This window comes from Trifolium pratense, linkage group LG7 (genome assembly GCF_020283565.1).
Source record: "Trifolium pratense cultivar HEN17-A07 linkage group LG7, ARS_RC_1.1, whole genome shotgun sequence".
Lineage (NCBI taxonomy): Eukaryota > Viridiplantae > Streptophyta > Magnoliopsida > Fabales > Fabaceae > Trifolium > Trifolium pratense.
In genome coordinates this window covers 6,650,796-6,668,878 of record NC_060065.1, presented here as the reverse complement: position 1 = coordinate 6,668,878, position 18,083 = coordinate 6,650,796, and the positions used below count along the sequence as shown (strand labels likewise).

At 34.4% G+C, this 18,083-nt stretch overlaps 2 protein-coding genes across 3 annotated transcripts; one reads left to right on the top strand and one right to left on the bottom strand.

The window, feature by feature from the left end:
- The first annotated feature begins 773 nt into the window (after positions 1 to 773).
- LOC123894188 (endoribonuclease Dicer homolog 3a) lies at positions 774 to 11,104 on the top strand. Of its 2 annotated transcripts, none has more exons than XM_045944108.1 (25): positions 774 to 1,241; positions 1,436 to 1,616; positions 1,744 to 1,857; positions 2,730 to 2,864; positions 3,046 to 3,115; positions 3,365 to 3,429; positions 3,524 to 3,655; positions 3,772 to 3,909; positions 4,034 to 4,163; positions 4,519 to 4,624; positions 4,767 to 4,959; positions 5,048 to 5,208; positions 5,370 to 5,585; positions 5,789 to 6,063; positions 6,202 to 6,473; positions 6,577 to 7,115; positions 7,224 to 7,318; positions 7,474 to 7,700; positions 7,796 to 8,005; positions 8,115 to 8,588; positions 8,917 to 9,189; positions 9,416 to 9,748; positions 9,874 to 10,069; positions 10,246 to 10,360; positions 10,466 to 11,104. In XM_045944108.1, the coding sequence occupies exons 1-25, from the start codon at positions 1,087 to 1,089 to the stop codon at positions 10,677 to 10,679; spliced, it is 5,019 nt and encodes a 1,672-aa protein (XP_045800064.1). In that variant the 5' UTR covers positions 774 to 1,086; the 3' UTR covers positions 10,680 to 11,104. The 2 variants fall into 2 exon arrangements, with proteins under 2 accessions (XP_045800064.1, XP_045800063.1); XM_045944107.1 differs by having other exon boundaries at positions 809 to 1,241; positions 8,917 to 9,195.
- A 503-nt stretch (positions 11,105 to 11,607) lies between these two features.
- LOC123894189 lies at positions 11,608 to 16,038 on the bottom strand. The gene is made up of 11 exons (XM_045944109.1): positions 15,873 to 16,038; positions 14,848 to 15,027; positions 14,538 to 14,629; positions 14,094 to 14,196; positions 13,635 to 13,891; positions 13,369 to 13,500; positions 13,176 to 13,298; positions 12,728 to 12,835; positions 12,387 to 12,604; positions 12,142 to 12,295; positions 11,608 to 12,028 (listed from the first exon to the last, which is right to left on the bottom strand). The coding sequence occupies exons 2-11, from the start codon at positions 15,023 to 15,025 to the stop codon at positions 11,810 to 11,812; spliced, it is 1,584 nt and encodes a 527-aa protein (XP_045800065.1). The 5' UTR covers positions 15,026 to 15,027; positions 15,873 to 16,038; the 3' UTR covers positions 11,608 to 11,809.
- Positions 16,039 to 18,083: the final 2,045 nt, after the last annotated feature.

Below are 18,083 nucleotides of genomic sequence, written 5' to 3'. Positions count from 1 at the left end.
GCAAATGCCATAATTTCAATAAGCTCTCCGGGTAAATTAACAAAAAAGTTTTTATCGCAATTTCTTCTTGTGTCATAATTCAATAAGCTCTCACAATATGCTACAAAGACCTTATGAAAAAATGTCACTTTGAATCTCATTTACTACATTATTCTACGCAATATTAACATATTTTTAAAAATTTATTTTTTGAGTCAATCTTAAATTTATGTTCTTATTTTTATACCGTTATTTTTTTTTTCTTCACACTTGTCTTTTTAAAAGTATCTCACTTATTTCTTTAAAAATTATCTTTTTTATCTCAATTTTAACTTTATAATAACACATCCAAACACTTTAATTTATATAAGTACATTTTATTGTATATATTCAAACGTAGAGTTTTATAAACTCTAATGATATAAATTTATCCAAATGGAGGCCATGTCAACTTACATTTATCCTACTCTCAACCTTTTTAATTGATCTTTGTTTAAGACTACACACGCAACTAAGTTAAAAAAACCATTTTTTGTCCGCCGTTTTTTAGCGATAGATCCTCAATTAGTTCTATTCACCGAATAAATGAGACATTAATGAATAATTGATTTTTTGGGAAAAAATTAAGAAAAAAAAATAATAAATCAATTTTATTTTGAAATAATAAAAATACAGTATTTCTTTTTCTTTTTTTTTTTGTCTCAATTTTTTACTTGGGGTTGTTGTATTTATTTCTGTGCAGTGTAGAGTGCACCAGCTATAAAGTGGTGTACGGTAGAACTATCCTTGTTCGTATATGTTACACTTTACCCACTGTGGTATATATGTAAGTGTACTACCTCAGTTCTTCAGTTCTTGTTTTTATGCTCTTTTCTGTTGAACTGATTTGACTCGTTGGTTTCACTTTCTCTGTGTTCTTAAATGAAATACTAACATTGTTGTTACCAACACATTTTTCAAGATTCGTTTTTCAATGTCTTTGTTTTTGTTGTTGTAACCTACCACTCTTGTCTCTGGGTTTATTTTCACAACAATAACTGAAACAAAGAAGAGAAAAATCAAAACTTTAACCAATTATTGTTCTTTAACTTCCTCAGACCATCTCCAATGGTGGTTGATGTCATGGATTCATCAAACGGCGACAATCATGACCAAGAACAACGTAAATGTCTCAAAAGGACCTTTGAACACTTGTACAGACAACCCATTGTCGAAGATTCTCCTTCTGAAGAATCCCTCATTGGCAATTTGGTTCCTAGAAGGTTTGGTTTTTTTTTCCTCCTTTTTCTCTCTCTTTCTTCAACAACCCAATTCATAAAATTTGTATGATTTTTAATTTCTTTTGGAATTAAATTTTCCCTTTCACGTAATTTAACCAGAATGATCATATTAAAGATTGCATTTTTGGGGTTCATGCAATTTTGGGTCTCACGCGTTTTCTGGGTTTTCACTATAGGGATCAGTTAGAGGCTTTTGAAGTTGCAAAGAAAAGGAACACAATTGCAATTATGGATACTGGTTCTGGTAAAACTTTGATAGCTATAATGCTTATCAAAGAAATTGGTCAATCAATTAGGTCAAGTGGAGTGAAAAAATTGATTATTTTCTTAGCTCCAACAGTTCATCTTGTGAATCAGGCATGTTGTTCTTAACTCTTTCTTTAATTCACTTTGTTCTTAATTTTTCATTTCACAAGTGGATCATGTTGAAGTGTTATTTCTGTTCTAAATTTAACTGTTGTTTGTTTCTGCATCTACATTGCAGCAATACAGGAATATAAAAGTTAATACAGATTTTCAAGTTGAGGAATACTATGGGTTGAAAGGAGTTGATACATGGAATTTGAGGTGCTGGCAGAAGGAAGTTAGCGACAATGATGTATGTTTGTTTGTTAACCTGCTTTTATCTTTCTCAGAAAATTACTTTAGTTTACTTTGTTCATGGTGATTTTCTTTTTATTATTTGAAGTATTGACTCCTTTTCGGGCCTCATGGCCTCATGGATATTAACTTAAGAGTTTATGGGGAATTTATTTTTTAGTTATATGGCTTAATTAGTCCTTGTGCGGATAAAGAGCTTAATTAAGCACTAATCGTATACGAGCTTATGTATAAGCTATTTCTATAGCAAAAGACAAAATAAAGTCAAACTATTTTCAAATAAACTATAAGTTACTGAGAAAAGAATTTGTTTGACACCAAGGTTTTAAAAAACGGTTCATTACTGAGAAAATGACCGTAACAAAACGTTATCGGCAGCAGCTTTTTTCGTTTTTTTTTCTTTCTGTTTTTGCAGAGTAAAAAAAAAATCATGACTACACGACGAAACATCATTAAGGTCATGACAAAATCTATGTTGTTAATAGCGCGTTATAGCGGCGTAGCGTGGTGGCAAAGCCCTCCACTGCTACGCATAGGGCCGTGAAGCGCCATTGAGAGAAGCGGTCATAGCGCCATGTATTGAGGTTGATTAGCGGCGCGATAGTGTTATCGTGTTTTTTAATTCACACCGCGGCGACTGTGATTAAGTATCAATAAATATGAAAAAAAACTATTTTAGTTCTGAAGATTACCATTTTTGGCTTCGAAGTGAGTTTTCAAGTAGTCTTTGGTGTTCCGTCAAAAAAAAAAGTAGTCTTTGGTGTTGATTTCAATAACCTGTTTGACAAATAAATTATGCTGGTAAACTTGAATATCATTGACTTGAGTTTATGGTTATTATAATTAGAATAATATCTTTCTGTCTTATAGGTGATGGTTATGACACCCCAGATTCTTTTGGATGCCTTAAGAAAAGCATTCCTGAGTATTGAAATGATACGCTTGATGGTTCTTGATGAGTGTCACTGGGCATCAGGCAACCATCCCTATGCAAAAATAATGACGGTGAGTGCTGGAAAACTTTTTTCTTGTATTTTATTGATCATACATGATTTCTCGTCTTTCCATTAATTTTATTTTGTATTACGGTCTGTTTGGTTGGAGGGAAATGGAGAGGAGGGGAAAATTTATTTTAAAATTTAACTGTTCGGTTCGTATGACTAATAATAGTCTTCTACTTGTGAAGGAATTTTATCACCCAGCTAATGAAAAGCCAAAGATTTTTGGGATGACAGCATCACCAGTTGGTAAAAGAGGTAATGTTTATGTGCTAACTTCAACAAACAACCACATGTTTTACAGAGGATTTATTTCTCATGTCATAAGCTTTCTATTTTACATACACATTTTGAAATATTCTTTTGAAGTTATTTATCATTTCGTTACCGAAACATATCATGTGATACAACGCAATTCATGATCATAAAAAGGCACCAGACATGAGATACTTTAATGCATATATTAATATGATATATTTATTATTTTTACATTATGTCATGAATTAGGTGTTTCTTCTACTTTGGTTTGTGAGGATCAGATATCAGACCTTGAAAACATCTTGGATTGTCAGGTGATTTTGATTTTGACTCAAATTAATTTTCCAACGATGCACATGTGAGATTATTATGTTTAGCTAAAGAAGGTAAATGGTTTTCTTTGTGTAGAGTTATGTTGTTAAAGATCGAACAGAGATGGACGCATATATTCCATCTGCAAAAGAGAGTTGTAGATTTTATGACCAAGCAAAATTTCCCGCTTTGAGTTTGAAGCCAAAAATTGAAGAAGTGTGGTCGAAGGTATTTGTGGGTTCCACGTATATGGTTATGTACAAGATACACTCTTTTTTAACCCTTTCTTATTCATTATCTTCTTAAAGTAAAAGATACTGAGCAAAATTAATATGTTTGAACAGTGTGACTTGTTGTTAGAATTTCAAAGTGACTATAAGGATATGGACGATAAATTTAAGACACTGCATCAGCGGATGTCCAATGAACTGGCCAAAATATTGCATTGCCTCGAAGATCTTGGACTGTTGTGTGCTTATGAGGTATGGTATTGTTCTATTTTTGTTGTTTATAGTGTAAGTTTAAAGCTTATCTAACGTGTTGGTAACGAAGGGTTATTTCTGTGTTAATGAATTACTTACTAATAATTTGTTTTTGTGTGTGCAGGCTGCTAAAATCTGCCATCAGAAATTCTCTAAAATTTATGGAGAGTGTGAAGTTTACAGAAAAGCCAATCTTCAGTGTGTAACTGTCATTGAAGAAGTGATCCAATTAATTGATGAATCCCTTCATCTTGGTGTGCATATAGTTTTTTCCCCTCCTTTTTGGGCTTTTGATCTTTTAGAATCTTCACCCTTATTTATTTGAGATTGAAAGTATCTTTGTCTGATTAACACAAGCAATCTAGGGCGTTTCATTATTCTATTTTATTTGGCACTAGTGTATTTTATGAAATTCATATGAATTCTATTTTTTATATTATATAGCAAGATTTTTTGTTGATGTGTTATTACAACGACGAAAGCAATCTAGTTTTGAATAGACGTTCCTATGTATAGCATGTGTTTCTGATTTGGTTCATAATACGAAACAAATGAAAATGAAATGTCCTGTTAAATGGCTTGCTTATTCTTTTACTATTATTTCTGCAGCCAATGAAATGATTTCGGACGTTGAATTCGATTGTTCAAAGGCAGTAGAGATGGGATACATATCACCAAAATTACTTGAACTTATTAAACTCTTTGAAACATTTGGGTATGCAACTATGAATTCACTATTTACAACTTTTTCTTATATTTGGGACCGAAAAGTTCTCCAGAAACTTTCATATATAAGGGTCTGGAGGGAGTATTATGCATCATAGCAAACTCATAATCTATCATTTCTGTGTCTGCAGAGAACCTAGTCAGTTAATGTGCCTCATTTTTGTTGAAAGAATCATTACAGCTAAGGTGATCGAAAGATTTGTGAAAAAGGTTTCCCAGTTATCTCATCTCACAGTTGCCTATGTAACTGGAAGCAATACATCAACTGATGCACTGGCTCGTAATAGGCAGAAAGAAGTATTGGATTCTTTCCGAACCGGAAAGGTATTTATTTGGTCACATACAATAAGTTTTTTTTTAAATGGTTGGCATAAAAAATCTCATAATAGATTTTCGATGCGTTTTTATTTAGGTCAATCTTCTATTTACTACTGATGTACTTGAGGAAGGAATTCATGTGCCAAACTGCTCGTGTGTGATACGTTTCGACCTCCCCACGACAGTTTGTAGTTATATCCAATCTCGTGGAAGATCTAGACGTGCTAACTCTCAATTTATTTTGATGGTGGAGAGGTGATTATTCTTATTGCAAGGGTTAACTTTAAATAACTTTTTGTGACCAGTTTATAGCTCTTTGATGTAGAAGATTTCTTTTCAGTGAATATTCTTGAGCCAACCATGTTGGTGCACAACGCACACATTAATTAATTATTAAGTTTAACTTATATCTGCAGAGGAAATTTGAAGCAAAGAAATCTGCTCTTTGACATAATCAGGAGTGAGCGTTCCATGAATGATGCAGCTGTTAGTAAAGACAATGGATGTAATTTAAGGACATTTACAGTTAGGAAAACAGAAGCATACCATGTGGATTCTACTGGAGCATCAGTCAATTTAGATTCTAGTGTTACTCTTATAAATCAATATTGCGAAAAGCTCCCACGTGATAAGTAAGAGTAGATCCTATTATGCTTGTCTACTCTTTTCCCTTTTCTTTTTCTTTTTTTTCCTAACTAGTTGAATCATAGTGTTTTCAAACAACAACTCATTCATGCAATTTGCATGCTTACCTACTCTTTTTCTAACTAGTTGAATCATAGTGTTTTCGAACAACAACTCATTCATGCAATTTGAATTGTATTCTATGACGTAGGTACTCCTCTGGAAAGCCCAATTTTGAGTCTGTGCCTGTGGAGGGAGGAGGGTACGAGTGTAAATTAACACTACCACCTAAGGCAGCTTTCCAAACAATAGTTGGTCCTTCAGGAAAAGATGTTCGGCTAGCAAAGACTCTTGTATGTCTAGAAGCTTGTAAGAAGCTGCATCAAATGGGCGCCTTGAATGATCATCTTGTTCCATCCATTGAAGATCCTCCAGAAGCAGACAATGTTGTAAAAAACAAGGAATCAAGTTCAGCTGCAGGTGCAGGTATAAATGTTTTGGTGACGGAACTGTATTCTTGCTTACTTAATCATAGAGACCTGCAAATGTTTGTTTATGTCATCCAAAGTATTCGGTTACGTATGCTAATGCAGTTTGATTTTGCTTTGCTTTTGTCATTTTAAGGAACCACAAAAAGAAAGGAATTACACGGCACAACCAGCATTCAGGCATTATGTGGTTCATGGGGTGACAAACTTGATGGAGCCAAATTTCATGCTTATAAATTTGAATTCAAGTGTAATATTGTTACTGAAATTTATTCTGGATTTGTTCTTCTGCTCGAGTCAAAGCTTGATGATGATGTGGGAAATTTGGAATTAGATCTTTATTTAATCTCAAAGTATGTGAAGACTTCTGTCATTTCATGCGGGCAAGTTTATTTGGATGCTGAACAGGTACAAGAATAAGTAAATGAAGGTTTGATCCGAAATAGTATAGAACATTTATCTGATTTGCTCCAAAGGTTAACTTGATGTTTTATTGTCTGTTCTCTTCTAGGTGGCGAAAGCAAAAAGCTTTCATGAACTGTTTTTCAATGGTTTGTTTGGGAGATTGATTCGTAAGTCGAAATCAGGAAATGGGGAAAGGGAGTTTTTACTGCAGAAAGACACAGAATTATTGTGGAGTCCAAAAAACTCGTATTTGCTTCTACCATTTGAGAAGTCAAATGATATGGAATCATTGCAAATACATTGGTCTGCAATCAGTTCTTGCGCTTCTGCTATTGAATTTATAAGGGGGAGATTTCCGTTGGTTGCAGAAGATTCTGATGATAACAGCAAAATCATATCACCGCCTTGTGATATCACCAATTCGTCGGATATGGAACATGAAAGCACAAACATTTTTCACTTTGCCAATTGTGCTATTGATGTTAATAATATGAAAGATACGGTAGCTTTGGCCATTCATACTGGGAAAGTATATTGTATCATTGATGTGGTTGAGAACTCATCCGCTGAAAGTGCTTTTGACGGAAACAGTGACAAGGCTGGAGCGGAATGCAAAGTGACGTTCTCGCAGTATTTCAAGAAAAGGTTCACGATTTGTTTTATTCCACCTCACATTGTTTTTTCTCTCTCCCTTTTACTTCCCATCATGCCTAAATTATCAACATAATTGACTAAACAACACAAGTTGACCAGGTATGGAATCACATTAAAACATCCAGAACAGCCTTTGTTAAGGTTGAAGCAAGGTCATAATGCACACAATCTTTTTTTGAACATTCATGACGAAGGTTGGTTGTTCATATCAGTTTTCAATCTTACGACATATTTTCCCCCTTCCTTGAACTTTTCATTGGATTATATTTTATCATATTATAACAAATTGGAAATGAGTTGGCTCGTTTTGTTTAAATCTTGATTATGATATTTTCTTTGAGTTTAACAGATGCCGAGGACAAGTCGTCACTAATTGGCCCGGTAACCAAAAAACCGCCTGTGCATGTTCACATTCCACCTGAGCTTCTTTGTCTTCTTAATATTAAAAGAGATGTGTACAAGTCAATGTACTTACTACCATCTCTTATGTACCGTATCGAATCTCTCATGTTATCCAGTCAGCTTAGAGCAGAGATAAATGGCCACACTGACATTTTCAAGATACCTAGCTCTCTGGTTTGTCCTATATGTTCTAATTTTGTGGAAAAGATACGAATTAATTTGTGTTTTTATTATGATAATCTTACTTGTCTCGTCTTTTTGCCTGTTAGGTTCTAGAAGCACTTACAACTTTAAGATGCTGTGAAAAGTTTTCTATGGAACGTCTTGAGTTGCTAGGAGATTCTGTTTTGAAATACGCGGTGAGCTGTCATCTCTTTCTTAAATATCCTAAGAGACAAGAAGGACAGTTATCTGCCAAAAGACAATACGCTGTTCGTAATTCAACCCTACATAAATGTGGAACAGATCGCAATTTGCAGGTAGTCTTTACTATGATTATTTTTTTATTTCTCCGTTTATTTAGGGTATTAGTGTTATCTGTACTATTCTGGATGCATCAATATTAGAAAGTATGTTGAAATTCAACAGGGATATATTCGAGATTCCGCATTTGATCCGCGCCGTTGGGTTGCTCCTGGACAAGACTGTATACACCCTGTTCATTGTGATTGTGGGTTGGAAACCCTAGAAGTTCCGTTAGATACGTTCATTACTGAAGATCCGAAAAAAGTGGTTGGGAAGCTGTGTGATAGGGGACACCGCTGGATGTGCTCGAAGACTATTGCTGATTGTGTTGAAGCTCTGATAGGGGCATACTATGTGGGTGGTGGATTGATTGCTGCACTTCACATGATGAAATGGCTTGGGATTGATTCAGGACTTGAACCATCCATGGTTGATGAAGCCATTACTGCTGCATCTCTTCACACATATACGCCAAAATTAAATGAGATTGCAATCCTTGAGACAAAAATTGGATACAAATTTTCTGTCAAAGGACTCTTAGTGGAGGCAACCACACATTTGTCTGAGACAGAACATGGAACTGGCTGCTGCTATGAGGTAATTGTTATGTTTCATAATATTTATAATTAATTTCGAGTCTGATTGGATTGACTTATTTGAGCTTAACTACCGACATTAACATTGTGCAAGAGCTTATGGAAACAACTTATTGTATGTCCATAAGCTTTTTTCAGTTTTTTACCATAAACTCTCTAGGATAACTTATGAAAACAACTTATGGCTTATATGAAAATAGTTTGACTTAATTTTATCTGTTATAGAAATATCTTAAACATAACACTTATATGATAAGTGTGTATGCTATACTAAGTTGTTTATTCAAATAGTGCCTTATCGAATTTATATCTTATTGATTTTCTGGCAGAGGCTTGAATTCCTTGGTGACTCGGTATTGGACCTTCTCATCACATGGCATCTATATCAGAATCACACGGAAATTGATCCGGGAGAGTTGACTGACTTGCGTTCTGCTTCTGTCAATAATGACAATTTTGCTCAAGCTGCAGTTAGACGAAACCTTCACACGCACCTTCTGCATAGCTCAGGATTATTACAAAACCAGATATTGGAATATGCGAAGGTCATTTCGGAATCAGAAGATAACAGTGTATCAATCCCGGGGATTAAAGCTCCTAAGGTTAAGGTTATTTACAACATAGAATTACTTATATTGTTATTAGAATTTCTCTCACGTTATGTTTAGAATCGTTTACAAAATAAATTTGATTCAGAAATCAATAACCATGTTTGAAAATCAATAGAACTATTATTGGAATGGATTTGCAAATCAATTTCCTCTGGTTCTATACAAATACTAGCACTTCTTTCTCAAAGTTGTGTCATTGTTTTTGTTTTAAACACAGGCACTTGGAGATCTAGTAGAGAGTATTGCTGGGGCTGTACTAATTGATACCAAGCTTGACCTTGATGTAGTGTGGAAGGTTTTCCATCCTTTGTTATCTCCCATTGTTACTCCTGATAAACTTGAACTTCCTCCATTGCGTGAATTAAATCAATTATGCGACTCTCTCGGATACTTTGTAAAAGTAAAAGTAAGCCGTGATAAGAAGGGAACCATGGAGCATGTTGTGCTTAGTGTACAGTTGCCAGATGCTAAATTGGTTCGAAAAGGAATGGGACCAAATCAAAAATCTGCGAAAGGAGATGCTGCTTTTCATTTGTTGAAGGAACTTGAGGTTTGTTATTCTCTTCTGAATGTATTCTGAACCAAGTCAATTTCTGTTTTTGGACGCTACTGCTATCTTTTTATTAGTATTTTTTTTTCCTTGATCATGGCTTATACTTATGAATGATGCTTCAGAAAAGGGGAATTTCGTACAAGGGAAAAAGAGTAATGGATTTCAGTGTTCCCGCTTGTCAAACGGAAGAACAGCCCCCAAAGCAAGTAGCACATAAAAAGCCCAAATTGGAAAAAACTAACCCAACTGCTAATCCATCCGCTAGTGATCTCAATGACATTTCCACCGGATCTTCTGATATTAGTCATACCATTCCAGGTTTGCACCAACGGTTTTGATAGCATTGTCTGATCTTCCGAATGAAATAATGGCCACATCTGTAAATAAATTCCCATGTGTTTCTTTTTCGTAGAATGTTTTAATGCTTTAGATCAATTGATACACGTTCATATTCTTTTTTAGATTAACTTCATTGTTGGCTTCATGTTGTACAGTTATTCCAGCAAGTAAAATGAAAACGAAGGGAGGACCCCGGACTGAACTGTATGCAGTTTGCAAGAGAATGCAGTGGCCATTGCCTTCATTTGATTCGAAAGAATATAAAGATAGGTGAATCCACTAACACATTTTTACTTTTTCTGCCACCACCTTTACATCATGTGTTTTCAACTAGTGGTTTAATAATGCAAAACTGACTAGTATCGTTTGTAACAGATCTCTATTTAAATCGTGTGAAGGCCTGGAAGGAAGCAAAGGACTGAACTGTTTTGTGTCAAAAATAACTTTGTGCATACCACGTCATGGTGATTTAGAATGTGAAGGAGAAGCTAGAGCTGATAAGAAGAGCTCATTTGACGCTGCTGCAGTTAAAGTGCTTTATGAGCTACAACGCCTTGGAAAGATTACTATTGATGATGTTTCCCAATAATCTGTCTCTTTTTTACTCCACTAACCAACCGATCGAATATAAAGGCAATCGGCCTGCCTTCGCAACTGAAAAAACAAGTGAAAGAGCAGAGGAGAGATGAAGGGAAGATATAGATTTGATGAAGAAGCAATGAGATATAGAGGCTGTAGACAGGTTTAGAATTAACGAATAAATTATGAATTTTAACGGATAACTTATTGTATAATATGACGATGATGATATTTGTGCTATAATATAGGTGTACTTTGAAATGAATGTGTTAAAAACTAATGCTGTCACCCTAAAGTAACACCAAGTAGTGGCAAAAGGATTCACAAATAGGTTTGTACTTTGAATGTGTTTAAAACTCGTAATGAACACAAAAAGTAAGTACTGTAATACTTTGAATGTTGTTGTTGAGTAAATTAATTGCTTTTTTAGATGAATTACTTGTTTAACCGCAACAATAAACTTTGAAGCCTTGCCACTTCATATCATTTTATTAAGTCAACAAATGATAAGTGACAACCAATTTAACCTTTTTCATTAATTTACAACCACCTTCAATATTTTTCTTTCTAAAAAATAATTATCCTGTTTTTATTAATCCATCCTCAATAAATAAAGAGCAAGGGCATTTGTTACAAAACACGAAAAAGTATGAAAACGGTAACAATAATATATCAGCAATTCAAGTGGTTTACAACTTGTACTTGTTTCTTGAAAGAAAAGAAAGAAAAAAAATTGTAACTTTTAGCATTTCTCATAAGTATTTTTGAATAAATATGAAAATGAAAAACACTTTTTAGACATGGGTGAGTAGTTGATATGCAAGTTTCCATCTTTTTATATATAACTTTTTTAAGACTTGAACGCTAAGTTACTACCGCAGGAGTTTCTTTTCCCACTCGAACTTGTGTCCGGTATTATACTTTCTAGAAAAAACACATTTTTATGCCCTCCAGAATTCCGGACGGGGGGAGAAAAACTCTATTACTCTTCCCATATCGCCAATCCCCCATTCTTGTACCCACAGCCCCCATTTTGGCCACCCTAGTCATGTGACATATTCCACCAGCACTATTATCTTAATGTTATAGATACAATTCTTGTGAAGTATAGAAGCTACCAGTTGCAGCTGCTAATGTACCTTATGCCCTAAGTAATAACTCATACACGTTGGAGTTGTTGTCCCCACTTACACGCTTCAACATTTCAAAACTTGTACGACTACCCAAAAATTCAATTCGTTTGAACATCACATACCCACGCTCCGCTGTTTCCTTACTTGAGTACACTGATCGGAGTCTGTCCGCATGTCTTGAATCTGTATGAATTGCCACTTCTATTTCATGGCTTGGCATGTTCTCCTATCATAAAGATCAATTAGTGACAGTTCTAGATGAATGAAAGGCACATAAACAAAATAGTCTGTATTATACGAAAATGCCAATAAGGCCTACAAATTTCACTGTACTTGTACCTGATAAAATGCATGGATATTATCCAACACCTGAAGACACGTAAAACCGTTATGGCTAAAAAACGTTCTTGTGGAAGGGCCAATCTCGGAAAACCGGTCGATTGGGAAGAGTATGGTAAGAAAATGGTTTTTAAATATCAACTCAGATTTCTCGCTGCAAAAAGCCACAAATGAGATAATAAGTCATATTTACTACATCAGGGGAAAAATATATATTCCACTCGGGCCACCGAATTGATAACAACCTTTCTGTTAGAGGACGTGTCGAGTTCGAAAATGAAGCGTCTGCATCCTTTCCATCCCCTTTTGCATCAAAAAATATTGAAGTATGATTTTCATTAGGATCTTCAGCACTGAAAGAGTCTGTGTAAATGGAAGCAGTTGAAGTTGCTTCTGATATTGACCAGCAGATAGAGTCCAGAAGGTTGTTAGGTGTTATCGGACGGATTGGAGTCTGACATGTCTGCAATGTAAAGTTCATATTAAATAAGCAATCGATCCATATTCTGCAGTTCTTCTATATTGGTGTACAATAATAATGTTGATTGAAACTATAATCCGGAGGACTAAAAAATGCAAGACTGACCTGCATTCGACGACCACGGCGACTTCTGACACCATTTTTTGCTGAATTTACTATTTGTTGCCTTTCTTTGTAACCAACTTCGTCAAGGACTTTTGGCTTTACTGCTTCCTGTTATATCAATAAAATTCAATTAACAATTCCAGGAAAAATGTGGGAAGTCTAGGAATGTTTTACAAACCAAATTTGACTGGTTGGTTGATAATTAGCAAGTTTAATTGTGGTACTCGAAAGCAAAAGTTTGACAGGTCAATTAATTATATGAATTATATTTATACCAGCCCTAGATACCTATTTAACCATCTGAGACTTTGAGTAACACCTGAGATTGAACATGTGTAAATAACCAGAGGAGTACTCATTCATGTTAATGAAATGCTTTGCTAAGCACGAGATGCAATAGGGGGAAAAAGGAATTTGAAAATTGTAAAGGAATGTCTTGAGAAACTACCTTCCCTGAAATGCCATTATGAACATCTTCAAGCATCGAGCCAACTTGTCTTGCCAAATCAACAGACATGTTAACAAGCCTTTGCACTTGTTTCTCCTTAGCTGTTTTGAGAATCCACAGTGGCTGAGACATATCATATATCAGAAAGACTCCATTGTGATATAACATTCAATTACAATGTAGAAGCACTCACTGTAATGAGGTTACTAGAGTATCCAAGATATCTTTGAATGGATGTCCCTTCAGTCACTACATGACTAACATTGCAGCCAACAAACCATTGTTCCACAAAACTAGCACCTTCTCTTGAGGCAGCCTCAACAACCTATTGAACATGTAAAGCATCTAAATATGTCAGTCTAGAACACTTGAATCATATCCTAGCCTAACTGAACAGGAAACTGATACCATTAAAAAATGTCTAGATATTCATTGTTAGATTAGACCGCATAAATTTACCTTGTTTTGCAATTCGGATGAAATGCTTGGATCAACATAGATGGAGCAACCAGACAGAGTTGAGTCCAGACTTCTGTTAGACTCTCTCCCAGAGAATCTTCGTAATTCTTCAGCATGATGAGTATGCTTGATCTCATGGATTTTTGCAGGAAGACAATTACCAGCATTTGTATAACCGGGAAGCAGTCTAAAATCATCCAAGTGCATATTGTTATCTCCATGACTCTTCAAACTATAAAGTGATTCAGTCAACCTTACTGTAGCAAACAACAAGAACATGCATTCAGGTCATAACAATCACAAATATCAGTAGCTATAATTAAAATTCATAAATATCACAAAAGATGTGTCGGATTCCTGTATTGTGTGTGACTTAGGCACGACAGCTAAATTACAACCACCAATAAAGCTAAACCAAAACTAAAAACATGTCAATAGAAAATAAATGAACACAATTACCATTTTTCCTGACACTATCCACAAACCAACCCAGTGTGACAACAAAGAGACCATTTTTTGCTCCATGCTTCAACGCATGCTCGAATTTGCGTCCACCAAAGTTGTACTAAATGTTAAAGATTTTACAATGGTAATGAAAATGTAATAAGAAATATCCATGCTGCGGAAAATGGATAGCAAACAACAATCATGATCATGATTCACGAGAGATACACTCTGAGTATAATAAGATATTCATGAACACGGTAATAGAAGAACTGACATGGTACCAAAATTTCTTCTCTCCCACAACCAAGGAAGATAAGAAAACAATTTTCATGATTTGGCAGAACTTTTTTTCAATATCTGCATGACAGTATATGAGATTAATATCTTCCTACAACAGCATCATGCTCCTTCTATTATTATGTACAAAAATTCAGATGATTTAGAAGAAAAGGATATCTGAACCACCAAATGAGTACATTGAGGATGCAGATTAGGACTATACTGGCCACCTAATCTCGCTGTAGCCTCCATGACCTGATTCCTTGCTTCTGTAAAAACAGCAATTCAAAGAATAACAACATCACAGTATGAATATCTATCTATAATATATCATCAGTTTGATATCAATAAAAAAGTACACTTTTTGAACCTCTAGTATATAAGAACATGCTATGATAGCAATTTTGTAGAATTTAGCCAATGACTTGAACTAAGATAAGAAAAACGAAACGAAATCCAATCGAGCAAAGATGAAATGAATCCACACCTTTCGATAAACCAGTAACACATATAACAAGACCAGCAAAAGGAGCATTTGATGACACTTGCGGCGAGGATGAAACAGAAGACATTTGCTCCAATGGCTGAAGACCTCTGAATGAAGATGAAAACAACCTTGAACACCCTTTTCCACTCACAACTTCAACTCTACCCTCACCACCCATAACTGCCACCAATAAAATGGTGAACAACACAAGAAATTTCTCACTATGCAACACTTTTAAAACAAACAAAAGTACTTATTCATCAATCATCACCAAAACCAAACATATATATACATAACTTGAAATCCAAAGAGACTAAATTTCTGATTTTTCATTAGCAATAGGCAATAGCCAAAGAACAATGATTGAATAGCAATAAATGAAGTATTGGAGAGTTGAAATTATGCAGAACAAACCCAATTTCGAAAAAACTAAAAAAAAGTAACAAATGAGAGAATTAAGAGGAATGAAAGAAAAAAGGGGAATCTTGAGAAAAGGGGTTGTACAAACTGAGACAAAGAATGAATTTTGAAGATGAAAAAAATGTGGGTTTGTTTTGTATTGTAGTGTGCAGAAGAGGACGATGGTAAGAAAAGGGAATTTTTTTGAATAGAGTGCTTTGGTGTAAGGAAGAGTCACAATCAAAGTTTTCAATCTTCTTTTTGTGTAGTGTGTGATTCCATTTTGGGTTTTTAAAAAAACTGTGCTTTTGTACATTGCAATAGCATGTGATGAGAGAGAGAGAGAGAGAGAGAGAGAGAGAGAGAGAGAGAGAGAGAGAGAGAGAGAGAGAGAGAGAGAGAGAGAGAGAGAGAGAGAGAGAGAGAGAGAGAGAGAGAAGAAAGTGGGTCAAAGGGGAATGAGTAAAACAGGAAGCACACTTGTTAAGGGAACAAAGTTTAGAGTTGAAATTGAAATGAAACGGAAAGTGGCAGAGAGAGAGAGAGAGAGAGAGAGAGAGAGAGTCTTAAAGTGAGTGCAAAGGGATGAATGAGAGTAGAGAGAGAGAGAGAGAGAGAGAGGTTACCTGGGGTTGAGTGGTGGTTCAACCATCACCGTGTTACTCATCGGAGATGATGATGATGCTTATTCTGAGAAGACGAAGAAGCTTAATTTCAAATTAAACGAATTTCATGGAATTTTTTATTTTTTGTAAGCAATGGAACTTTTTTATATTTTAATTTTATACTACTTTAATATATAGTACTTCTCTTTATAGAGTAAAATTAAGATTTAGGACCAAACATGTGGTATGTGGATGGTGGCAATTCCCCTTTTTTTTTTTTGATCAGTAAGAAAATAAATAAGAAAAAACTAAGGTCTAGTTCTCATGTGACCAATAGCATCACTCAAAAGGGTAATGGATAGAGCAGGAGGACAAGATTCCCAAACCATTAAACCTTGGTCCATATTAGAGCCATACTTGGCAAGCCAATCTGCACAAAAATTGTCTTCTCTCAAGGTATGTTGAAAATGAAGAGACCAACCATTATTCTTGTAATTTCGAATACGGTTCACCACATGAGCGCAATTCCCCTTTTAGTTTTACTAACAGATAACCAATGAGAAATGAAAAATATTAGTGAAAGAAAATGGGAAAAGTTTGATTTGATTTTAAGATTAGTTTTGTATAAAAAAAACTTTAGATTACTGGGCTCTATGTAAGATTAGAGATAATTCAAAATTAGAATTTAAGTTTATGTTAATATGAGTGGAAGATCTGACTATCTATATTTCGTTGAAGCATGTTAAAAGATATAGTTAGTTCGTAGTAATTAGGAGGATTAACTAGTAGTTTGTTGATGCCTTTATATAGGCTTTGATGTAATTTTTTACACTCATTTTTCTCATTTATAATATTTTTTCTTCATCAATATTATACACTTTTGAGTTATTTTATCTTCTTCTCTCATGGATGTCATGTTTCTTAACAAAGCACACTCTATTTAAGGTTAGAGAGAATTTTAAATTAGAATTAAAATTCAAGTTTAGATTAGTGTGAGGAGAAAGTCTAACTATCTATATCTCGTTGAGGCAGGCTCTATGTAAGATTAGACTCATGAAAAGAATTTTAAATCGGAAATCAAGCTTAGGTTATAGTGTAAATAGAAGCAATGTTTTAAAAACTGGACCGGCCGGTCGGACCGGTCCGGCAGGGAACCGGCAATGTACACAGTCTGATCCAGGTGCAGGACCGGTTTTGCCTTTGGCCCGCTGAAAATCGGAGTGAACCGGTCGGGTCTCTGGTTGAACCGCGAACCGGAGAAACCCAGACTGAACCGGACCGGACGGTTTAAGCTTGAATAATTATTATTTCTAAAAACTCAAAATATGGTCAGCAAGTGTTGAACACAAGACCTTTTGATAAAAGAAAGAAACACTTACCACTTGGTCAATTGAGTTATTATGATTATGTTACATCTAATTAATATATAATTACTATCATTTAGGGAACATAAAAAATCACCATCATAGTGATGAGACTTATGTTAACATTTTTTTACGAATACCTATTAATTAATAAAAAAAGACATTGTTAAGTTTTTTTTATTTTACGAATATCTATTAATTAATAAAAAAGACATTGTTAAGTTTTTTCATTCTTATTATATATTTCATTTTGAAAAATAGTTAATTTAAAACAATATATATATATATATATATATATATATATATATATATATATATATATATATATATTAGAAAGTATGACATAATATATATGTTAGTCAAAATATAAATAATGATGGAATGAGAAGTTTTTGAGCATATGAATTTTTATATTTGATCAAATATTTTAGTATAATTATATTATTTTTTAAATAAATACCGGGTCAACAGTCATGCGGTCCGACCAATGACCCACTGGTCCAACCAGTAATTCAGTGACCCAGAGCTTCGACCGGATCAATCACCGGTCCGGGTTTTAAAACTATGAATAGAAGGTCTAACTCAATTGCAATAAAAATGTTAAGTCGATTTTAATTTTTCTACCATCATAATAGAGAATTAAAGTTGGGAAGCATCATTACAGTTTGAATTTTTCTTATAGACTTTTCATGACACTCATTATTGAATTTGCATCACAAATAGTCAAATACACTATAAAAATCTTGCAATTTTTTCGAGTAAAAAAAAAGTCTACAGGGCAGAAACTTGGTAAGTAATATTTTTATTTTTATTATTATTGTTAGAAATAATATAAGATTATTTGTGTGACTCTATCTTAACAACTTAA